This window comes from Rhinopithecus bieti, unplaced genomic scaffold (assembly GCF_001698545.2).
Source record: "Rhinopithecus bieti isolate Rb0 unplaced genomic scaffold, ASM169854v2 scaffold_83366, whole genome shotgun sequence".
NCBI lineage: Eukaryota > Metazoa > Chordata > Mammalia > Primates > Cercopithecidae > Rhinopithecus > Rhinopithecus bieti.
The window spans coordinates 628,213-652,302 of NW_016832657.1; the positions used below are offsets into that span (position 1 = coordinate 628,213).

A 24,090-nucleotide genomic window follows, 5' to 3' on the forward strand; every position below is an offset into this window, starting at 1 on the left:
ATAGACTGGGTGTGATAGTTCAAGCCTGTAATCCCAGCACTTTGGGAGGCTAAAACAGGATTGCTTGAGCCCAGGAGTTCAAGACCAGCGTGGGCATCATAGTGAGATCCCTGTGCCTAGAAAAATAATGTTTAAAAATCACCTAGTCCTGATGGCACACACCTGTAGTCCCAGCTACCCAGGAGGCTGAGGCGGGAGGATTACTTGAGCCTGGGAGGTCAAGGCCACAGTGAGCCGTGATGGCGCCACTGCACTCCAGCCTGGGCGGCAGAGAGAGACAGGGTGGCCCCCTGTCTCAATAACAAACAAACACACACATATCTTGATAAATTTCATGTGGAACGTGAGCTCAGGAGCCTTGGAAGGGACAACCAAGGCCACAAAAGATGTGCGTAACTCTAAACAGCTCTGGCTGAGAGATGCTAGGTAGAATTTGATTTGCTCCAGACAGGATGGGAGGAGAATTGCTAGGCAGAGGCCCTGAAGGACATGGGGGGCATGAGTGCAGAAGACTGAAGATCCCCAGTTAAGAAATGGATGAAGAGTATTCTATAAATCAGGCTGCCTCATGTTACTTTCAAAGCTGCCAACTTTTCTGTAATATCAATCCCTCTGTCTCCCCTGCCCCATCTACAGTGAAATCATGAATGCTACCTAGGAAGGGAAAGATGGGTGGTTTGGAAGGATAGAACTTCAGCAAAGAGCTAAGTTTCATTTCTAGGTAAACGTTTTGTAGATGACGTCAGAATTATTGGATCAAGAACTAGCACCAAAGGAGGCCCTCCCCATTCCCATCCCAAGATAATTTACAGCCATCTTGGGGAAAGGTTTGAGTGTCCACTGGGCAAAGAGTTGTTTTTATTTAATAACAGCTTTATTGAAATATAATTCCCATACTATACAATTTATTTATAATTGTAAGAGTTAAGTTTTTGATATAGTCACAGAGCTGTGCATCCATGGCCACAATCAATTTTAGAACGTCATCATTACCACAAAAAGAAACCCTACACCCTTAGCTTTCACCTTTCAACACCTCCTTACAATCCATTCACTCCTCAGCCCTAGGCAGCTACTAACCAACTTTCTCTCTATGGATTTGTCTGTTTTATGTCATATAAACGGAAACATACAACATGTGGTCTTTTGTGACTGGCTTCTTAGCAAAATATTTTCAGGGTTCATCCATGCATGCATCGGTACTTCATTTCTTTTTGTTGCCAAATAATATTTCACAGAATGGATATACCACCTTTTGTTTATCCAGCAGTTTGTGGACATGTGAGATGTTTTCACTTTTTTGCTGTTATGCATAATGCTGCTATGAACATTCCTGTGAAAGTTGTTATGAGGACATGTTTTCATTTCTCTTAGGTAGATAACTAGCAGTGGAATCGCTGGGTCAGATGGTAACTCAGTTGAACGTTGTGAAGAACTGCCAGCTGCTTTCTAAAGTGGGTGCACCATGTTCCATTTCCCCCAGCAGTGGATGAGGGCTCCAGTTTGTCCACATCCTCAGCAACCCTTATTATCTGTCCTTCTTATTACAGCCATATTAGTGGGTACAAAGTGGTATCTCATTGTGGTTTTGATTTTCATTTTCCTAACAATGAATGATTATTGATCATTTGTATATCTTCTTGGGAGAAATATCTATTCACATCCTTTGCCCATTTTAAAATTGGGTTGTCATTCTATTACTGAGTTGTAAGATTTGTTCATATATTTGACATACCAATTCTAGTCCTTTACCGATGATTTGCAAATATTTTCTCTCATTCTGTATGTGTGTTGTCTGCTCACTTTCTTGATGATGTCTTTTAAAGCAAAAAAAAAAAAAAATTTAATGTTGATGATGTCTTGTTTATTTTTTCTTTTGGTGTCATATCTAAGAACCTATTGCCTAATCCAAAGTCACAATGATTTGTGCTTATGTTTTCTTCTAAGAGTTTTATAGCTTTTTGTTTTTGTTTTTGTTTTCAGATGGAGTCTCACTCTGTCACCCAGGCTGGAGTGCAGTGGCACGATCTCGGCTCACTGCAACCTCTGCCTCCCGGGTTCAAGTGATTCTCCCGTCTCCAGCTACCCGAGTAGCTGGGACTACAGGCAAGCACCACCACACCAGGCTAATTTTGCACTTTTAGTAGACATGAGGTTTTGCCATGTTGGCCAGGCAGGTCTCAAACTCCTGACCTCAAGTGATCCTCCCTCCTTGGCCTCCCACAGTGCTGGATTACAGGTGTGAGCCACCGCGCCCAGCCGAGTTTTACAGGTTTTTTGTTTTGTTTTGTTTTGTTTTTTTGAGATGGAGTCTTGCTCTGTCGCCCAGGCTGGAGTGCAGTGGTACGATCTCCGCTCACTGCAAGCTCCACCTCCCANGATCTCGGCTCACTGCAACCTCTGCCTCCCGGGTTCAAGTGATTCTCCCGTCTCCAGCTACCCGAGTAGCTGGGACTACAGGCAAGCACCACCACACCAGGCTAATTTTTGCACTTTTAGTAGACATGAGGTTTTGCCATGTTGGCCAGGCAGGTCTCAAACTCCTGACCTCAAGTGATCCTCCCTCCTTGGCCTCCCACAGTGCTGGATTACAGGTGTGAGCCACCGCGCCCAGCCGAGTTTTACAGGTTTTTTGTTTTGTTTTGTTTTGTTTTTTTGAGATGGAGTCTTGCTCTGTCGCCCAGGCTGGAGTGCAGTGGTACGATCTCCGCTCACTGCAAGCTCCACCTCCCAGGTTCACGCCATTCTCCTGCCTCAGCCTCCCCAGCAGCTGGGACTACAGGCGCCCACCACCATGCCTGGCTAATTTTTTGTATTTTTAGTAGAGACAGGGTTTCACCTTGTTAGCCTGACCTATTATGCAAACAGTAAACATAAGAAAGATGGAGTGGCTACACTAATGTCGGACAAAATAGACTTGAACATCAAAACAAAACAAAACCCACAATCAAACCATGTTACTAGAGACAAAAAACTAGCCGCCTCGTCGCCCGGCTAGTTTTTTGTATTTTTTAGTAGAGACGGGGTTTCATCGTATTAGCCAGGATGGTCTCGATCTCCTGACCTCATGATCCGCCTGTCTCGGCCTCCCAAAGTGCTGGGATTACAGGCTTGAGCCACCGCGCCCGGCCGAGAGTTGTTTTATGTTCAGCATTTTGAATATGTTACCCATTGCTTTTTGGCCTCCATTGTTTCTGATGAGAATTCAGCTATTAATCTTATTGAGGTTCCCTTGAATGTGATTTGTTCTTTTTCTCTTGCTGCTTTCAGAACGTTGTCTCTCAGCATTTTTAGTATGATGAGCTTACATGTAGATATATTTGTGTTTAACTTACTTGGAGTTTGCTGAGCTTCTTAAATCTGTAGATTAATCTTTTTCATCAAACTTGGCTAATTTTCAGCCATTGCCTCTTCAATTACTTTCTCTGCTCTTTTCTCTCACCTCTCCTTCTGGAATTCCCATTATGAGTACATTGGTATGCCTAATGGTGCCCCCCGGCTTTTTCTGAGGCTCTGTTTTCCTTCATTCTTTTTTCTCTTTGCTCTTTGGATTGCATGATCTCTACTCCCTATCTTCAAGTTTGCTGATCCTTTCTTCTGCAAGTTCAAATCCACTATTGTTCCTCTCTAGTGAATTTTTCATTTCAATTATTATCCTCTGCAATTCCAGAATTCATTGGATTATTTTTAATGGTTTATCTTATCGATAGTTTCTATTTGTTCAGAAATTGCCACCATAACTTTTCTACTTTTTTTTTTTTTTAACATAGTTTCGTTTAGTTCTTTAAACATAGTTATAACGGCTGCTTTGAAGTCTTGGTCTGTTAAATCTGATATCTGGACTCTTTCATAGGCAGTTTCTGTTGTCTGCTTTTTTCCCCTATGTATGGGTCATACTTTCCTGTTTATTTGTATATCTCATGGTTTTTTGTTGAAAATTAAACTTTTTAGGAAATATGTTGTAGTAACTCTGAATTCTGATTTCCCTTCCCCCCTCTCGGGCTTGTTTTTTGTTGTTTGCTTGTTTATTTGTTTAGGGACTTGGATAGGCTCTCGTAGTGAAGTCCTTTTCCCCTTCAATGTAAATCTGATTTAAGGGGTATGACTTGCTCTTTAGGGTTCCTGTCCTGAGCAGACCTCCCCACCCCTACAATGTAGTGGGCACCCAGATACCTGCCTTCCTCCAAATCTGGTCCCAAGAGGCAGAGACTCCCTCTCCCACCTGTTAGAACCTGTCTTTCAAATTTTTCTTTCTCCCCCAAAAGCATTATCCACTTCCTTCCAAATAGATACTCCAGGGTGCTGTCCTGAAAGTCCTGTTTCCTACCCCATTACCACTACAGCCAGAACCCAGACTCACTACTGGAGGACTCCCAATTCTCACAGCCATGTTCCCCCACCCTACTCCCATCCATGGGCGAGCATGCTGCCTGGCCACAGTGAAAAGTGTCAGCTTCCACAGCCTAGGCCTGTCTTAGGGTGTGTCCCTGCTCAAACAAATGGATCTCAGCACTCCAGGCATAATTAGTTAGTTTCACATACCTGGCCATTTCTCTGGGGTATACCGCTCCTCCTCCTGGAAGACAGCACAGGGCCAGGTTCCAATGTCCCCTGGGTCTTCACAGTGCCCTACTCCACACAGCTCTTTTCTGGGACTATCCCACAGGTCCTAATAATTCTTTTACCCAATAGAGGCTTTAACCTCAGGAGGTTTTACTAGTCAGGCTTCAGTTGAAAGTGACAGAAGCCCAATCAAAACTAGCTTAAGCTTCAAGAGGATCCTGGGGTGGTTTAGAGAATAGATGGGAAGCATCTGGCCTTGGGCACTGGCCCTGAAGTGTGCAGACAGTGCCTCTCTAGATGCTCCCCCTACTTCTCCCTGATGGGCCTGCTCCCCTCAGCCTTCCATCTCCCTTGCCTGGAGCTGTAGAACCAGTTACTCTGGAGCCACACCCTTACTATCACCTTCCAAAGAAGAAATTGAACCTTTCTCTGGGCATTTTCTGCTGTCTGCCCTTCTCATGGTCCAGCTTCTGTTGCTCCACCAGGCGTTATGTTTGCCTAGCTGCATGGCTGTGGCCAAGGGGTTTTTAGGATGACACATTCTCTCCTCCCAGAGACTCTCCTAGTTTCCTGTATCTTCCTCCCTTACTCTACTGACCCTTCTCCCTCAAAATCACTTGCAGCCTCTTGCCTCCCTAGAAAGAGGACTGAGGCAGAAAGGCCTCAAAGTGCTTCTCAGCCCTGGTTACACACGAGAATCACCTGGAGAACTTTACAAATACCATCGCCCAGGCCCCAAACCAGATGAATTAATCGGAATCTTTAGGGGTAAGTCCCCTGCATTAGTGTTTGTACAGCCAGGGTTGCAAAACACTGGTACAGAGATGTGAGATACCACAGGTCAAGATAGTGAGGATGAACTTGGAGAGGTACTGAGATGCTCTCTCCAACCCCACTACATACACAGGGTCCTGTTGTCATTATTAGAATCCTAATACCCCAGAAGCAACAATAGCCCAGGAAATCCTCAAACTTTATCCCTGAAAAGCATTGTCACTTTATCTCAACTTGAAGCCAGTTGCTAAGGCCCTACCTGGGACAGATAGCCAGCATGATTTGCTAGTTTTGAAGGTGTTTGGCAGGTGTGCTGAGTCCTGGCTACTGGGGTTGGGGGACAAGTGGGCTCTCAGAAGACAGTTCCCTGGAAAGTGAGAAAGGTGCTTCTGGGTGGATAATCTGTATTCTTGTCCCTCTCTGCAGGTCATTGTGGTCTTAGGGGACCTCCTGTCCTTTTCTTAGGGGAAATACATGGAATGTTGGGGTACAGAGGACAGACTGTGGTAGGGATGGAGTCAGATATGCCCAGAGTTGACCCTGGAGCCACAGGAGCCTTCTGATAAACTTGGGGTCATTCCTGTTGAGAAGGGATGAGAATGTGGATGGCTCAGTAAGACAACACTGATTCAAGCAACAGTTATTGCTTGGCTACTATGTATTCTAAAAAGTCAAAAGGCAAACTAAGGAAAATATTGACAACAAATATAACATACATAAAGGGTCACTATGCTAATAAGTTTTACAGATCAATAAGAAACGCATTAAGGCCCTCAAAGAACCATGTAAGTAAAAGAATTCCTAGAAGACAAAACCACTGATAATTAAATGTTTAACCCTTGTTGGTAATTAAAGAGCCACACTAGAACATCATTTGCCACTACCAAATTAGTAAACATTTACTTAAAATCCTAATATCCGATGCTAGCAATGGTTTGAATAGTTCCTCTTTGGGTAATAGCAGATTTACAGGTAGTGCTTCTCTGCTAGCACCGTTCTCATTGTTTGCATTCCTTCATTCCTTGTAAACTAGGTGCTATTATCCCCATTTTGCTGCTGTAGAAACTAAGTCAGGTAACTTCCCCAAAGCCACACTGCTGATGTGACGCGCACCCGCTTCACTGCAGTTGGAAGTGGAAGTGAATATATAACCTTCCTGGAAGGCAGTCTGCAATCCCATATTGACAGCTGAAAAATATTCATTCCCTTTCACCTAGTGATTCAACTCCCAGGAATCCATTCTAAGAAAACAACCAGAGTTAAGCCATTTCGTTCCCCGCAGCTCATGTGAAACAATGGCACATCCATTATGATGCTGGGCTGTGGTTGCATCATAATGTACGTTTAGTATGTGGAGTGACAAATGGGCGCTAGCTCATAATATAATGCTATTAATAAACGAAAAGAGATACAAAAAATAGTCATGATATGCATATATATTGCAATAAACCATGATTTCTGTGGGTGGTGGGATGGTAATTTTTAATTTCCACATTGAACATTTCTGTTTTCTACTTATTAGTTTGATAATCGGAAACAAAAGCTAAGTGTCTTTGTTGTTTGTGTGTTTGATGCTGAGTTTCCCGGGCAGCAGGACTGGGAGGCTGGGTGGGGGTTTTGGCTCAGGCCGGGAGCAGAGCGGCGGGTGGGGAGCGGCAGGCGGGCAGGATCCCCGGAGGCGCCCGGGCTCTGCCCTTCTAGCTAGAGAGGCGGCCGAACCCTAGCGGCCTGGAAGGGAAACTGCGGCCAGCGGGCGAGGAGCCGCCCCCGGGGACCGGGCGCCGGCGGGTGGGTGAGCAGCCCGCCTGGCCCGGGTCGGAGTTCCAGCCCCGCGATGGCCTCCGCGGGCAGCACCGCTCGGCGGGCGGGCTCAGGAAGCTGGCACTCAGAAAGGGAAGAAGGGAGAGGTGCTCGGCCGCAGCCAGCTCCACGTGGCTCCATGCAGCGGGCGAACAAAGTCTCCTTGAAGGCCACCTGGACTGATGCGGAGTCCAAGCAGCCCAGGTGGGTAGCGGGAGAAGGTGTCCAGGCTGTGAGGCGCGAGAACCCGGCCCAGCGCCTCCCTGGTGGGCAGGGCCTGGAGCGGGCTGGGGCCGAGGCTGCAGCCGGAGAAGCCCGGAGAGCCAGGCCGGGGCCAGGGATCGCCTCCCGAGAGGTGCCCGGGCCGTGGCCCAGAGTCGCTTCCCCACTGCCCCTCCCACCAGCCAGCCCCTGCCTGACCTCGCCGACCACCTCGGTGCGCAGGCGACTGCCCTCGCCACGCCACGCCGCCCTGCCTCGCTCACCGCGCCCCACGCTGATCCCAGCCCCAGCAAGGAGTCCGACCAGACCACGATCGACCAGACGGCGATCTGGAGCTACTACCAGCTGTTCGCGGCGGCTGTGGGCAACGTGGAATGGCTGCGGTTCTGTCTGAACCAGAGCCTCAGGGAAATCCCCACCGACTACAAGGTAAGGTCTTGAGTGTGGTGGCAAAGACTGAGGTCCCTCTCCCGCTACCCCGCTCAGAGTGGTCACCTGGAGAAGAAGATGTCCTTTTCTGGGTAGAACCTCCTAATTTAACTCATCTTCTGGCTGTGGAAGGACCATTTTGGGGGCAGGGAGGTTGGGTGGGCTGATGAACACACACTGGTTAATTAACAAAAGGATGTGAGCATTCCTGGGGACAAAGGAAAGACAGTGAAGGTAACCCCAATAAATTTATATAAAGTGTGGACCCTGGGACCTCAATCCCACTCAGCCTCATCCTGCCTGCTCTGGACCTCACAGGGCTTCACTGCCATCCACTTCGCAGCCCAACGGGGCAAGCTTGCATGCCTGCAGGTCCTGGTAGAGGAGTACAAGTTTCCCGTGAACCTGCTGACCAATAATAGCCAGACCCCCCTGCACCTCGTCATCCACAGGGACAACACCACCGTGGCCCTCCCCTGCATCTACTACCTGCTGGAGAAAGGCGCAGCCCTCAATGCGTGAGTCCAGCCTGCTTCAGGAGGGAGGCTTCAGGCGCGGGCACAGCCCCACCTCCAGGCAGGCAAATCCATGCAGGACAAGCAGAGGGGCTGCTGGAGGTGACAAGGATTGGGTCCCACATAAAGCAGTCAGGAATCCACATGGTGTAGTAAAGAGACTGGGCTTTAGCCGGGCGCGGTGGCTCATGCCTGTAATCCCAGCACTTTGGAAGGCCGAAGCGGGCGGATCACCTGAGGTAGGGAGTTCGACACCAGCCTGACCAACATGGAGAAACCCTGTCTGTACTAAAATACAAAATTAGCCGGGCGTGGTGGTACATGCCTGTAATCCTAGCTACTCGGCAGGCTGAGGCAGGTAATTGCTTGAACCCGGGAGGTGGAAGTTGCGGTGAACCGAGATCGCGCCACTGTACTTCAGCCTGGGCAACAAGAGCGAGACTCCGTCTCAAAAAAAAAAAAAAGAGAGAGAGAGATTGCCCTTTAACAGACCTAGTCTACATCCCAGCTCTGCAACTTGCTAGCAGACAGCGGGACCTTAGGCAAGTCACTCAACCTCTAAGCCCCAGTGCTTTGGCTCCCAAACTTAGGAGTACATTGGAATTACCTAGGGAGCTCAAAAAATATGAACACCTGGCCAGGTGGTGTGGTGGCGTAGTCCCAGCTACTCAGGAGGCTGAGGCAGGAGAATCGCTTGAATCCGGGAGATGGAGGTTGCAGTGAGCCGAGATTGCACCAATGCACTCCAGCCTGGCCATAGAGCAAGACTCCTGTCTCAAAAAATAAAAAATAAAAAAAATTAGGCCGGGCACGGTGGCTCATGCCTGTAATCCCAGCACTTTTGGAGGCCAAGACGGGTGGATCACGAGGTCAGGAGATCGAGACCATCCTGGCTAACACAGTGAAACCGCGTCTCTACTAAAAATACACAAAAGTTAGCCAGGTGTGGTGGTGGGCGCCTGTTGTCCCAGCTACTCGAGAGGCTTAGGTGGGAGAATGACGTGAACCCGGGAGGCGGAGCTTGCAGTGAGCTGAGATTGCGCGGCTGCACTCCAACCTGGGCGACAGAGTGAGATTCCGTCTCAAAAAAAAAAAAAAAAAAAAATTAAAATTAAAAAATATGAACACCAGTGTTGCAATCCAAAGGTTATAATTTAATGGGTCTGTGGTGTGACCTGGGCTTTGGAAGTCAGAAAAGATCCCCAGGTGCTTCTAACTTGCAGCTAAGTTTGGGAACCTCTGTCTCAGTATCTTCAACTGAAACTTGGGAGAATGGCAGTGCCTATCACATGGGACTACTGTGATCACTGAAAAGTGCACGGCACATAGGAGACTGCATTCATTCAAAGCATCAAGCATGCACTATGTGCCAAGCACTACGCTGGAGTCACAGAAATGGTCCCTCTCCTCACGAAGCTGACATTCTAGTGCAGGAGCAGAGAGTAAATTAGCAAACAAATAAATGAACAAAATCTTGACAGAGCATGGGAAGTGGTTATGAAAAAAATTAACAAGGTGATGGGGTAGGTGGTAAAGCAGGTAGGGGGAGGATCTATTTTGGATGAAGCAATCACCTCTAAGGAGGTGACATTAAATTGCAACCTGAAGACAGAGTGAGCCAGCCATGCAAAGAGCCAGAGAAGTGTCCCAGGTAGAGGTAACATCATGTGTTGGGAAAGAGTGGGCAAGGTCAAAGGATAAATCAACGAGGTTAGGCCCAGGTCACGCAGATCTTGTGGGCATAAGGAATCTGGTGAGACATAGGGAAAGGGCAGGGGGCTGGTTGGTTTAAGAGTAGATGAGGTTAGTGGTCTCTGAACCAAGCCAGCTCTCCTTCCAGCAGTTCTTAACTGTCACATATCTCCTAAAATCAGATTTTTACTGTTCACTTAGTCCAATTCCTCCCTCTACAGTAAAGGAAATTGAGGTGCTGAAAGGGAGAGACATAGCTAGGGTCACCCAGTGGACAGATGGTAGAGCAGGGCTTGGAAACTGGTGTGTCCATCTATCTGATGGGCAGATGCCCTTTGTCTTTCCTTTCTGCTGTCATCCCCATTGGCGGGGCCTTCCACAGTCAGACAAGCAACGGCTCCACGCCCCTGCACCTGGCAGTCTGTGAGGGCCTGCTGGACTGTGTGAAGGTCCTGGTACAGAGTGGCGCCAACGTCCACGCCCAAGATGCCATGGGCTACAAACCCATTGACTTCTGCAAAATATGGAACCACCGTGCCTGTGCCCGGTGAGAGTGTGAGAACCAGCTACAGCCTGCCCACCCCTTCCCCTCCCCCAGCCTTTTCCCTAGAGCCCTCACCATAGCTGAGCCTTTAAGGGGAGGGTTGGGAAGCCAGACAGCTGGAGGAAGCGTCTACTGCCCAGGATATTTTGGACGAGGCAATCACCTCATCACCTAGGCTGGGGGGTAAGTCTGCCCAGGTCCCCTGCCCTCTGGGTTGATCACTGCCCTCCATTCCTGCCCTGGGGCCCCTGGCTCCTCAGCAGGAGGGCAGTGACCATGTCATCAAGGACTTTCCTCTTTCACCTAAAGAAGTAGGGAGCCAGAGGGCCCCAGGCAATGGGGATGGCTCATCTTGCTCATCTCCCTCTGGCCACTCCCCTCATCCCCATCCAAGCCCTCAGCAGCAGCCAGTCTTCCCAGCCCAGGTGGAATCTCTGTCACTGTGGGATGACACCCCTGTCCCGACCTTGGCACCAGGTTCTTGAAGGATGCCATGTGGAAAAAGGACAAGAAGGACTTTGCCCGTGAGATGAGAAAAATGAAGACGTTCAAGAGCCAGCTGGCCCTCATGGAGTACAACTACCTGATTGAGTATCAAGTAAGCAGGGCAGCGGGGGGCCGGGTGCCAGCTGCTATGCAGGCATGTGAGCAGAGGGGCAGTGACCCACATACTGTGGAAGAGTGGCTAGAAGCACTCCCACCCTGAAAGTCACCCTTTCGCCTGTACTCCCACCCTGTACTCTGACTGAAATTCCACTTTTTAAAAAGCCAGTCTTTTGGTCAAAAGTCTTATCCTCTGTTAGAAACCCAATTTAAGCAAGCTTAAATTCACAAGCATTTCCGGGCCCCTCCTAGTGCACTGCCTCTTTCAGGATGACAACCTTCAATGAGACCAAGGCCCTGCTGGTAACTGGAGCTCACACTCTGGTTAAAAAAATCTACCCTTCAAGGGCCGGGCGCGGTGGCTCTCAAGCCTGTAATCCCGCAGCACTTAGGAGGCCGACGCATGGGCGGATCACGAGGATCAGCGAGATCGGCACCATCCTGGCTAACACGGTAAACGCCCGTCTCTTACTAAGAATAGCAAAAAATAGCGGGCGCAGGTGGCGGCGTCTCTCTTGTGGCGAGCTACTGCCGGAGGCTGAGGCAGGAGAATGCGTAAAACCCGCGATGCGGAGCTGCAGTGAGCTGAGATCTGGCAGCTGCGAGCTCCAGACCGGCGCGACGGAGCGCGAGAGCGCCGCCTCAAAAGAAAAAGAAAAAAAAAAAAAAAAAAAAAAAAAAAATCTACCCTTCCTTCCAGCAGCACTGGGCATTCACTCTGTGCTAGGAACCGACTAGACCCTGAGGTCCAAAGATGAACAATATGTGGTCCCCATGCTCAAGGAGCTTAGAGTCTAGCAGAGGAGGCAGGTTACAGCCCCATCAAGGAGAAGAGGGTCCAGGAGGGTGTCAGGAGGCATGATGCTTAAGAGGAGTCTTGAAGGATGCGCAGCAGTTAGCTATATGAAGAAGGAGGGAAGGGCTGACCAGGCATAAGGAGCAGCCGCATAGGAAGGCATAGAGGCACCTGGGAACACAATGTATGCAGAGAACCGAAAACTCAGAGCAGCTGGGGATCAGATGTAAGTTGGAGGCTGCCAAGATTTGGCAGGGGCCCACATCAGTGAAGGACCTTGGCTGGGTAAGAAAGGGGATTTTAAGCAGGTGTAATTACATAGGGTGCAAAACCCAGAAAACTCAGAAGATACTGGCAATCTTAAGTGAATCCTGAAGTGGGGAGGGCTTTGAGGCTGCTGACTCCAGCACATCAGGTCTGTTTCAGCTCCATTTCTCTCCAGTTCTCAGCCCTATCCTCCTCTAATGCCAGGGTCACTAGTCCTCAGAGTCACACACTGTCCAGAGGAGGCAAGGCCTGTCTGTTTTCTGTAGCTTTAACCTTTTCCAGAAGCTCCTTGCATCTCCCCTCATCTCTTATGGCCTCAATTCGATCAAGGGTCCATTCTTGTTTCTATAGCTACAACTAAAGGAAAGCCATATGCTGACTGACTTAGGTCTGGGGCAAGGTCTGATGGAATTATTATGATTGGCTTAGCCTAATCAGAGCCTGTGCCTGGAGCTGGGTCAATCTCCAAAGCCTCTGATTGCTTAGCAACAGTCTGGGAGTGAGATAGTGAGACAATGGCGGTGGGGGAGGTTCTATGACAACATATGGAAGGCTCCAGTGGAGGCAAGGAGAGAGCTAGATTGAGCTGCTGCCACCGGGCCTGGAGAGCCAGCCAATTGTATCCTCCCTGCATGACTTCTCACTTCCAAGAAGTGTGTCCACATCAGGCCATCTGGTCCTTTCTGCTTTCTCCTTCCAGGGTCAAGGATGCAGTGTGCACTTCCCATTTGCCTTTTCCCCCTTCACACCAGAGACTCTCTTATGACAGGACATGTCTCTACTATCAGACTGCAGATTCCTTTAGAGAAGTGGGGACTTGTCTTTCTGTAAGACTTCAGGTTTTCCCTAGGGCAGGGCAGGGACTGTGTCTCCCATGTCAAGTTGGAGCCTCACCTAGGGCAGAGGCTATATCTCTCCCATCAGATTGGAGATCTCCCCTTTGGGAGAGATGCTTTGTCTCCCCACTGAGCCCAGGGGCACCCTTATGGAAAAAGTTGTCTCCCCCATCAGAACACTGGCTTCCGTAAGGTAGGTGTTAGTCCCATCAGACTCAGAGTTTCCCTCATCCGTCAGACCGTGGTTTCCGAAAGCTACAGGACCTCCTTGCACAGAAGCAGAGGGCAGCAGACCTCCATGACTCTCTTGTACCCTCTGTTGTTGCAGAAAGAGCACAAAATTCTCAGAGAAGCTGCTATCAGAAAGTGGCTACAGGGCAAGCTGCACCCAGGCCACTCTCTGGTCTCTAATACCAAGCAAGCCCGGGCCACCACCATCTCCAAGACTCCAGAGCAACAGGGATCGCAGCTTTCCAGGAGCTTCCACCCCTCTGTGGAGGCGCGCCTGCAATGCATTTCACAGCCCACGGAGATGCCCAAGCCCATCTACAGGAAGCCCACGATCAAGCGGCCCACGATGTGGAACGTTAGCAACAACCCTGCCAGACCCCCCACCACCCGGATCAGCCACTCACAAGGCATCCGCCTGGGCGTGCATCCAGACCCCAGCCCGGAGCACGACTTCAGCAGCTTCCTGGAGGTGAGGCCAGACGGGCACGGCGGTGCACGGCTGCACACAGTGGATGGCCACTGGGTGGCGCCAGTGCCGCGGCTGCCTTTTGAGGTGCTGCTCCGCATGCTGTACCCACGTGTGTGGCCCTACAGAATGAAGGTGCCCCAGGGCTTTTACCCCATCACCATGAGGGAAGTGCCCAGGAAGCGGCACCTGGGTGAGGACACCTTCTGGACTGACACTCTGGCCATGAACCTGCGTGACACATTTGATGAAGCCTTCCTGGCAGCTGTGCGATCCCATCAAGGACTCCCTGCCCTGCCCTCCCCACAAATCAACCCATAAAGTTATCATTGCTACCTCTCCCCTGAGGCAGCCCAGTGAAGGCTGACGTGTGGCGATTCGCATTGTGGGTGGTGAGGAAAGGGGGAAGGGTGCCTATGGGCTTCCCACCCCAAGCTCGAGAACAGGAGTCCCCTTCCCAATCAAAAGCCCAGACCCCAGGCCTCCTTTCACCCTGCAAAGAAATCTCTTGGCACCCCCCCAGGAAATCCAAGTTAGGTTCAGAGTAGGGGGGTCAGTCGCTATCCTTCACCTTGGCATTGTAAAAGTTGTCACATTTTGGCACCCCCACCGCCCTCCCATGCCAAAGGGCCCAGGCTTCCAGGATGGAAGGACCCACTGGGAAATTCTGTTTCTTGTTCAGATTAAGCCCTTCCTGCTGCAGGCTCTAAGCTGAGACCCAGAATGGGGTGGAGGACAGCTAATATGTCCCCCTGGCACGGGCTTCCCTGCTACTCTGGGCTGCCATCCTTATTCCCAGCAGCCACTGAGGTTCTTATTCCCAGCAGTTCAGGGAGGCATGGGCAGCACATCCAGGGAGGGGAGGGATGTGTGGTTTCCATCCCAGTCTATGAAAGTACTTGTACTTCCTCCAGGAAGTTAATTGGCTCCCCTGTATCCCTTTGTACACATCACTACAATTCATTCATTAAACAAACATTTATTGAGTGCTTTCTAGGTGCCAGGCATCAAGCCAGGCACTGTTAATACAAAAATTCCAGCACAATCCTTGCCCTCAAGGAGCTTACAGTCTAGTGGGGAGATGACCATTAGGCAGGCAAGTAAGCCCAGAGTGATCTGTGTAGTATGCCAAGGTGGGGGTCAGGAGGAGAGGGTATAGTCAAAGCTCCTCGGAGGAAGTCAAGTCTAAGTTGAGATTTGACAGAGAAAGTACCCTTTCTCTGTGACCAAAAGAAAGGAGGAATCAGAGTGGCAAGGGAGAGCCACTGCATCTCTGGATACAGGAGGCTGGGACCCAGAATGCAAGAAGACAAGTGATGAGACCAGAGAGGTGAACAGGGACCAGGACACCATGAGTCTCACAAGCCATGCTGAGGGGTCCAGATTTTATCCTGAGGGCAGCAGGGAGCCATGGAAGGTTTTAGGCCAGAGAGTGACTTGATCAGCTATGCAACGCATTTTAGGAAGACAGCTCTGGCTACGGGATAGAGAAGCAGTAGGAGGCTGTCACGATAATCCAGGTGAAAGATGGTGACAGTGGGAGTGGCTCAAATCAAGATGTTAAGGTAGACCTGACCGTTTTGCGAGATTGGATGTGGTGGGCAGAAAACGAAAACAGGAATAGACTAAGTTTCCTGTCTGGCTCCTGAGTGATCTTGGGGCCAAGGGAAGTACCCAGAAGGGACAGGTTCACAGAAGACAGCAAGTACCATCTGGGCCGTGGACCTGAATTGCCTGTGCACACAAAAGGCAGCAAAACTGTGATTCAGGTGATCAGGAAGGATGTTGGGGCTGGAGGTCAACACTAAATTCCTCACAGTCCTTGAAACCATCCAGATGGATAGGCTTCCTCAGAGAGCCCACAGCAGAACCCTGAAAGACCCTACTGTGCGTGGGCAAGTGGAGAAGCCTGCACAGAAGCCTGAAAGGAACAGCCAGAGAGGTAGGAGGACAACTAGCCACAGAGGTGCCAGGGAAGTGTCATCTAAGAAGCAAGGGGTGATCAGCCATGTCAAAGGCTGCCCAGATCTAGTAAGATAGGAAAGGGGTCTGCTGGATTTAGCAACCTCTGGGAGAACACTGACAGTAGAACGGAGGGGGCAAAGCCTCATCATCAAGGTGAAGAACCAAGCAGCAGAGGGAGGAGAGTAGGGCCAGCTATCAGTCCAATGGGAGGATAACGCAGGCCGCCAGTGTCCCCTGCCTTGTCTATTCTGGTCTGTATAGGAGAAAAGGGCCTGGCAATCTCGTTCACGCTGAGTGAAGACCAACATGTGCTCTTCCTCTCGGGGAAAGGGGAAAGCTGGTATTCTTAAGAGAAGGTAAATGCTAAAGCCAAGGAAATGAAGGGCTATGATGGAACTTCAGGCATGATATAGAGGAAATATTTTCAAGCACAGGGGTTTTTCCAGTGGCTTAAAGGTATCACATGTGTACAGTTTGTCTCTGTACCTGCCGGCCTCACTTTGAGGTATAGAACATGGCCAGAAATGGCTCTCACGGGGACTTCATTCCAATATGTACTGTTGAGCACTTGCAAGGCACTGTAGTTGGAGTATAAGGTCAACAAATGCAGGTCTGTGCCCAAGACCTGGCCTGCCTTCTTAGAAGGCAGATATATCTCCCCAGGAGCCAAGAGTGCACAGAAGAGGGCCAGGCCTTGGATGCTCTTAGAGTGACAAACAGCTTCTCCCATTAGTCCCATTTCTTTAAAAACAGGCTGCCTGGAAGCTAATTTTTATTTCGTTTCTCCTTGAGCCTAAGATAGTATTCAGCCAGAAACCACTCCTTTTCCCAGAGGAAGATTTATAAATAGGATATTGTAGATGTTCTTCTGAAAATCTAGCCCAGTCCTAAATTGTCCCCTCTCCTACTCCCAGTTTGACAGTCACGGAGCCTTGGGGAAAGAGATGGAAGAGAGTACATCAGAGAGGCTGCCTATAGCCCCACTTCCCATTCCTTGAGCAGGCTCAGTTCCTCACCCCTGCCCCCTTCCCATTAAGGGCCACAAGAACAGTCCCTTGGGAAGGGCAAGACCCAGACCCAGAAAAGGAGTCCCTGGAGCAGAAAAGTGAGTCCAGTCCAGGGCAGAAGATTAGCAGGAAGAAAGGAAGATGAACTGTCAGGGTATTAAGGCAAACAGTGCCACCTAGAAGCTTTATTCAAATGGAAATCCGTACTTGGAGAGAAATCACAGTTCAACAGCAAAAACTATTTCTGTTGGACATGCCAAGCCATGGCCCCTCCCCATGGCCACCTGCCCAGAGAACTTGTCACCATCTGCTCTTCAGCTTCACAGACCCTGCCCTGCCTGACCCAGCTGGGCCAGAACCTCCTGACCCACCTTGGAAGGGACAGGGGCGGGCTGAGGGATCTCAGCCTCCTGGCTAAGCAGGCTCTGCCACCCTCCTTGGTGCCCTTTGAGGTTACAGCCTCTTGCAGCATCAGATCTGAGCCAAGCTGAGCCCCCCAAGGAGGGTGGGGATGGGGCTTCAGAGTTGAGGGGAGAAAAGCCAGGGCAGGTGGTAGGTGCCTTCCTGACTTCTGGTCCCCACCTGGCATAGAGGCCCAGGGGCCTGACTCTTCTGATCTTGCCCCCACATCCTGCCCGCATCAGGGTCAGTATATCTTCTGACGACTGGGTAGAATGGCCTCTTTGATGAAGGAGAAGACAACCAGGATCCCTAAGCGTTTGCCCCGCTTGCCTTTGGTGAAATAATTGGAGACGACATCATCTGTGGAGACACAGGCAAGAATATGAGAGAGAGAGAGAGAGAGAGAGAGAGAGAGAGAGAGAGAGAGAGAGAGAAAGTGTGTGTGAGCGTGTGTGTGAATACGGCTCTCCCAACCCCGAGCCCAGGTGTCTCCAACACAGGGCTGGAATCCGGTTCCCTCAGTGGACCCGTGCCAACCCAGGCCTTGCTGGCTTGCTCCCACCTCGGCCCCTTACAAATCCCTTCTCACCTCCTGGCTGCATGGTAGAGGGCAGGACATTCTCCCCAGCCGAAAGTGACACAAAAAACGCAAACGGAATAATCCACAGGCAGAAAGTGAAATAGGCCAGGACCTGGCAACAAGAGAGACTGAGAAGAGGGTGCCCCAGAGGTGCCAAGAGTGGGCTGGGTGTGGTCATTGCGTGTTGGTCAAGAGTGCACAGAGGGCCACAGCTGATCTCCAAAGGGGGCCCAGGCCTGGGAAGCAGGGAACGCCACCCTCAGACATGGAAATCCTTCTGTGGGGAAAGGTGGAGGCTGAAGATGACTGAATGTGGCCACAAGTCCCACATCTTGGTCACTAGGACAAGTAACTCCCCTGGACTGAAGGGGGCAGACGAAGTCCTAAGCCATGACTGACTGACCCACACTCCCCAAAGAAGTGACCTTGCTTTTCCCAGAGGTTCAAACTGGAGCAGGAGGGTGTGGAGAAATCGTGAGAGAAGAAAACCTTGGCAGCCACTGAGAAAAGCTGGGGCTCAGGGGTGCAGTCCATCCCAGCCCTGTAAGGACAGTGTCAGAGAAGGTCACCCTAGTGCCCCTTCCTGACCTCAGGATGACCCCTCCAGGGGGACCCAAAGGACTCACTGAGGAAGAGCAGTGTCCTCCCCGCCTCGGCCAAAGGGGCACATTCTGTCCCCATCCACACTGCTTTCTCAAACCATCTATGTTTTGTTTTTTTTCAAACATGTAATCCTTGAACAGATTCAGTCTCAAATCATAGCTAAGTTCACAAAGTAAACCATGCAAGTTCCCTTTTACTACCCTGTCCCTGTTAACAGCTGAATGTGCTGGACACCTCTTACCTCTGAGAAGGGATAATATTCTTCTGCAAAAAACTGAAATGCTAGGTAATGATTCACCACCACTAGTCCTGTTGAGGGAATGAAGAGTCAGTCAGTTTAAGGGGAATAACAGAAAGCTGTACTTTTAACTTCAAAAGGCCCTCAGAAGTTGGGAGCCTCCATGGAGTCTTAGGCCTGACTTTACACTCAACTCAGAGTAGGCTACTGCCTAGAACTGTCTCCCATCTGCTACAATGGGAGAAGGAGCCTCAACCTGCCCACTGCACAGGGCATTCCAAGTAAAATTAGAAGGTAACAAAGCTCTTTGCATGTTATAAAAATGAGACTTCTATGTTACATAATCCAAAGTATCTTGATAATGAACCTCGTTTTTAGAGGATGTGAGTGCTAAAGAAAGCTCTCCCACAGTGACACGTGGGGAGAAATCATGGGTGTGCAGACTAGATGCCCCTAAGAGGCTCTATTCCAAACTGGGCAGCAGGGAGAAGTCCTGCTCAAATAAAAAGGCTCTCACTCCTCAGGAATAAAAGGGCACGACTTGCTAGATGCTTTGAGGTGCGGTCTTCAGGTTCCTCAACATCCTGCGGGAGGGGGTCCTTCCCCATCCTGTCCCCAGGTAAGGCATACTGGTGTGAACTGATACGTTCTGGACACACACACACACACAGCCACCCCTCCTTGGTGTGCAACTGAGTTTATAAAAGAGGGCACGTGTGCATATCCTAGACACAGGCTGCTCAAGAGACACTCATCCCTGACTGTTCCCATGGTGAGGTGAAGGGCAGGCACCAGAAAGAACATGTTGCCTGAAACTGTCCCCTCATACACACCTCACAGCAATTCCCATGTCTCCTTTCTTCTCTCCTGCCTCTCCCATTCTAAGGCAAAGACTACAGTTCTGCTATGCCTAGCCACACGCTAGGGCTAAGAGATAATGGGAGGTAGGATAGTGCCTGGTGCCCACAAGATCTTTTGGAAAAACTCTTTTAGGCATCAAAAGGCAGATCAAGGGAATGAAGTCAGGGGAGTCTGCTGCTGAGGGGCTGGGGACAGGACTTCTTCCCTAGGACGGAGGCACCTGGTCTCCATGGAAGAGCTCCCTAAACAAACCTCTGCTGAACAAATTCTTTGGTGAAATCACACCAACATCCAAGGAAGGAACCAGTTTTGGCTTTCACAGTATGCCCTTTGTATGGATAATATTCACTCTCCAGGGTCTCTCACAGAAATAGAAAAGTCACTCTAAAAGAACCCCTAACTCCATCTGATACCCTGACTGAAAGCTAGGGTAGCCAGTAATGATGAACAGGAGCAATGGTAATCTTGGCAACCAAAATACTTTCCGAAGCCTTTTCCAGGAACATCTGTAAATATCTATACGCACCTACTGTATGTCCACTGAGTCTCCCAACAGTTCTTTCAGAAACATCCTCTCTGAACAGATGGAGAAGCTAAGGCCCAGAGAGGGCCAACGATTCCCCAGGGTCAGAAAGTGGTGGCAGGGCAACGCCAAGAAGACGGGTCCTCCATATCCAGGCTCAAGCCCGAGGCAGTGGCAACCAGTGAGAATGAGATGAGAAGCTGCAGCTGCCAGGAGGCGTTCACACCAGGCCAGAGTCTGCAGGGCGCTCACAGCCCCACGAGGCTCCAGTCCTAACCGTGACTTTGGGTCAGAGGACTGGACGGAGAGCTGCCTGCCTGCCTGCCTGCCTACCGGAAGGGCTTTCAGCTTTTTCTGGCCAAGTGGTTTTTTTGAGGCTGGAACTGCTCAGCTGGGGGCCCTGCCTCAGCCAATCCACAACCTCCTTTTTCCCAAACTCTCCTTCAAACTTACCTCTCTGGGAAAGCTCTCCCTGTCTGAGCCTCTAGCCCCAACATATTCTATTCACTAGAGCCAAGGTGGGCTCTAGAGTCCTCAGCAGTAAGAACCGCATCTTCCCAATTAGCCTGGATTCCTGGAGGACTTCAACAGTTGGATTCCTGTTTCTGTATCCCCTTTAGTGCCCAGGACGGAGATGGGCACACCCAACCACTTCAGGGGCCTCCCCAACTCTGTCCCCTCTCACCACATGACAGGATGAAGTTAGGCGAGGTCAGCATGATGAAGGGGAAGGTCTGGAGGAGGCCAAAGTAGACGAGGTTGGTGAATAGGCCCACTCCAATCATGCCGGTGGGGAAGCGCTCAAAGATGTAGAGGCCGATCAGTACAGCGGTGGAGAACTGAAACAAGCAGAGGCAGACAATGCAGGGCGCTTCTTCCAGGAAACCTGCCTGGACTCACCAACCCCCAGCCGGCTCTGGGCAGTGTTAGGTTCATGCTTCAGTCTCCTCATTTCACAGGTCTGGCCTCCCCAACTAGATTCTCTGCTCCCAAAGGCAACTTTTTTTTTTTTTTTTTGAGGTGGAGTCTTACTCTGTCACCCAGGCTGGAGTGCAGTGGTGCGTTCTCCTGGACTCAAGCAATTCTCCTGCCTCAGCCTCCTGAGTAGTTGGGACTACAGGCATGCACCACCACACCCAGCTAATTTTTGTGTCTTTAGTATGGACCGGGTTTCACCATGTTGGCCAGGCTGGTCTCGAACTTCTGATGGCCTCCCAAAGTGCTGAGATTACAGGTGTGAGCCACCGCACCTAGGCCATTTCTCAAACTTTTTGACAGCAACCCACAGTAAGAAAAACATTTGCCAGGGGCGGTGGCTCACGCCTGTAATCCCGGCACTTTGGGAGGCCAAGGCGCAGGCAGATCACCTGAAGTTGGGAGTTCAAGACCAGCCTGACCAACATGGAGAAATCCCGTCTCTACTAAAAATACAAAATTAGTCAGGCATGGTGGCACATGCCTATAATCCCAGGTACTCGGGAGGCTGAGGGAGAAGAATCACTTGAACCCAGGAGGCGGAGGTTGCGGTGAGCCAAGACTGCGCCACTGCACTGCAGCCTGGGCAATAAGAGTGAAACTCCATCTCTCAAAAAAAGAAAAAGAAAAACATTTTACACCGTGACCCCAACACATATATACATATATATGATCAAAGCTCAAATTTCAATTCTATTTATGTTCCTTTTTTTAAAAAATGCTGATTGTGACCTACTGAATTAACTATACAGCCAAATAATGAATCATGCCTACAGTATGAAAAACACTACTTATAAGGACCTACAGTTGTCAGTGCTTAGCCAATGACAGTTGGCTGCATGAAGGGCTAATTCCTGCGCCAACACCCACAAGCTGGGCCTCTGGACCAGAGCTGAGGGCTATAGTCTTGTCTCCACTGTGAACTCCCAACCTCAGGCCATGGCCAGAGTGCAAGTGGCTGCTGATACCAGGCAACCTGAGGGGCTGTGGATGCTTTCCCGCCAATAGCACCCTACCCCCAGCCTTTCCTGCAGCTTAAGGAAGTCTGTCCACCAGCAGTCACCCCTATGGCTTTGACATCAGTGGCAAGGACAGTGTCTTCAGTAAGAGAAGTCTCCCATGAGAGCAGGGGAGGGCGAGACCAGCGAAGCTGTGCCGCTCTTAGGACAAATCACTTGATCCGATTAGAAAGATGGCAACGAACATATACTCTAAACTGTCTTATGGCTCCTCTAAGTTTTAAATGCTGTGAGCAGAGCAAAGGGCTAAAGACAGTAAGAAACAGCTAAGCAAAGTCAAATCCATGGTCTTGTCAACAGAGAATGTACACTTAGCTGTCACCTTAAGGACTAGAGGACAAGGCCTGCAGTGAAACAATGCCACTTGGGGAAGGAGGCCAGGGAAGATCTGGGCCCAGGAGTGCAGACCCAAAAGACAGCGTTCAGGGCAAGGAGGTAAGAGTGTATGCTCAGGAAACAGCAGAGACACAGGTCTCATCATTCATGCCAAACTCTCCCCACTTCCTGCTTTTGAGGCAGGGTAAAAAGTGAGGAGGACTCCTGGAGAAAGATGCCACTTACCCAGATCATGTATTTTATGATCCTGCTGGTGGCCACTGTGTATTCTTCTATCAGTTCTGCCAGGTAATAGAGTCCAGCCGCTGCAGGGTGGGAGGCAGGGAGACTATCAGCCAGGGTCATTCCCACCATCCTGGTCACCCCTCTCCCTGCAGCCCAGTCCCCATCCACCCTTTATAGACCCCAGAAGGTCAAGAACAAACCAAACATCCCATATGTTGCCCTTCCAAGTCTGCAGAAGTAAAACTTTTTAAGGGCAACTAAGGAGAAATCTCATAAAAATCAATGAAAGTCTGCATTTGATGCCTCAGTGCAATGCTAACCTCTGGTTCAGAAAACGGAATTTCGAGTATTCAATAAACACCTGCTGGGCACTTGGCATGAGCCAGGTCCTTGGGCTGAGGATACAGCTGAACAAGACAGACAAGGGTCCTCCCCGACCCAGCTTAGGAAAGGGAAGGGGAACAGTAGGGGGAGACAGACGGACGAGTTCAGTGTGAGAACTACTACTTTAGGAAAAGGACAGCGCGCTGCTGGACCATCAACCCCTGTGGACTTCCCGGAGAAGATGACATCTCAACTGAGGCCGAATGGGAACTAGCCAGAGGGGAAGTGTCAAAGGTGGAGAGAGCAGCAAGTATGAAGGGCCAGAGGCGCAAAGGCGGCGGTGGGCGTTGGGGAAAAGTTCCGCGCCGCAGGCCAGCGAAGAGTGGTTAGTGGTCCGCAGGCGCGGGCGGGGCATTCGGGCCACCCTTTCCCCGGCACTGCCGGAGCGGACTTTGTGACACCTGGAAGAAGCCGCGGTCAGGCCAGGCGGTCAGGCCGGGCTGCCAGGCTCGACAGGAGGGGCAGGATCAGGCGGGATGGGATTGGGACGGCGAAGGCCAGGAGCACCGGGCAATGGCCCCACGAGTGGCTCTGAAACCCCCGCGATGCGACCCCCAACGAGCACCGATGCCGAGGCGCGAGCCCGCGCGGGGCGGGGTCGTGCAGTCTCACCGACGGCCAGCGTGATGAAGGCCACCTGGATGAAGAGCGACAGCCAGCTCAGCAGGTACATAAACCACATGGCGCCCCACCCGCCCGCTCCCCGGCCGCCGGGACGGGCCTGCGCGCTTCGGCTCCGGCGACACAGAGCCACCGCCGCTGCCGCCGCGTCCCCGCCCCGCGGACCGCAGGACGACGGTGCGCCGCCGCCGAGAGGAGCTCGGCTCGAGTGCAGCCCGGGGCCAGGCCCGCGCTAGCGCCGCCCTCCGGAGAGGAGGGCCAACCGCCGCTGCCCCGCGTTCTCCGACCACCAGGATCTCCCGCTCCTCTGAGCGGAATGAATGCAGACTGCAGCAGCCGAGGGGAGGCGGGACGGTCCCCAGGGGCGGAGACCAAGCGCCCATACTGGGGTTCGGAGTGCAGCCTCCAGCCCCACCTTGTGCACTCCCGCACCACCCTGGAGGTGGTCCTGGGCCGGACAGGGCAGCCCGACAGCGCCCCAGTAACCTCCCCAGAACCTGCCTCCCGGCAGGTTGCGGACAAATCTGTCTCTTGCTATCGCAGGTGACAGGGACAAAATTATTGAAATTCCTAATATATGCCACGCTCTGTGATAAAGGCGAGGTGTGTTCTT

General features: G+C 50.9%; 2 protein-coding genes across 2 annotated transcripts; one reads left to right on the top strand and one right to left on the bottom strand.

The window, feature by feature from the left end:
* Nucleotides 1-6,966: 6,966 nt before the first annotated feature.
* Nucleotides 6,967-14,260, top strand: ANKRD53 (ankyrin repeat domain 53). The gene is made up of 6 exons (XM_017865654.1): nucleotides 6,967-7,341; nucleotides 7,542-7,788; nucleotides 8,107-8,306; nucleotides 10,378-10,542; nucleotides 11,017-11,137; nucleotides 13,370-14,260. The coding sequence occupies exons 1-6, from the start codon at nucleotides 7,172-7,174 to the stop codon at nucleotides 14,057-14,059; spliced, it is 1,593 nt and encodes a 530-aa protein (XP_017721143.1). The 5' UTR covers nucleotides 6,967-7,171; the 3' UTR covers nucleotides 14,060-14,260.
* A 440-nt stretch (nucleotides 14,261-14,700) lies between these two features.
* TEX261 (testis expressed 261) lies at nucleotides 14,701-23,719 on the bottom strand. Its single transcript, XM_017865658.1, has 6 exons — nucleotides 23,469-23,719; nucleotides 22,473-22,552; nucleotides 20,603-20,756; nucleotides 18,537-18,604; nucleotides 17,702-17,804; nucleotides 14,701-17,472 (listed from the first exon to the last, which is right to left on the bottom strand). The coding sequence occupies exons 1-6, from the start codon at nucleotides 23,536-23,538 to the stop codon at nucleotides 17,357-17,359; spliced, it is 591 nt and encodes a 196-aa protein (XP_017721147.1). The 5' UTR covers nucleotides 23,539-23,719; the 3' UTR covers nucleotides 14,701-17,356.
* Nucleotides 23,720-24,090: the final 371 nt, after the last annotated feature.

Coding starts and splice junctions, on each gene's coding strand:
- ANKRD53 (XM_017865654.1), top strand. CDS start 7,172: ATGGCCTCCGCGGGCAGCACCGCTCGGCGGGCGGGCTCAGGAAGCTGG. Junction 10,543..11,016: donor AACCACCGTGCCTGTGCCCG/GTGAGAGTGTGA, acceptor CCTTGGCACCAG/GTTCTTGAAGGATGCCATGT. Junction 11,138..13,369: donor ACTACCTGATTGAGTATCAA/GTAAGCAGGGCA, acceptor CTGTTGTTGCAG/AAAGAGCACAAAATTCTCAG.
- TEX261 (XM_017865658.1), bottom strand. CDS start 23,538: ATGTGGTTTATGTACCTGCTGAGCTGGCTGTCGCTCTTCATCCAGGTG. Junction 22,553..23,468: donor CTTCATCACGCTGGCCGTCG/GTGAGACTGCAC, acceptor CCCACCCTGCAG/CGGCTGGACTCTATTACCTG. Junction 17,805..18,536: donor AATATTATCCCTTCTCAGAG/GTAAGAGGTGTC, acceptor TCTTGTTGCCAG/GTCCTGGCCTATTTCACTTT.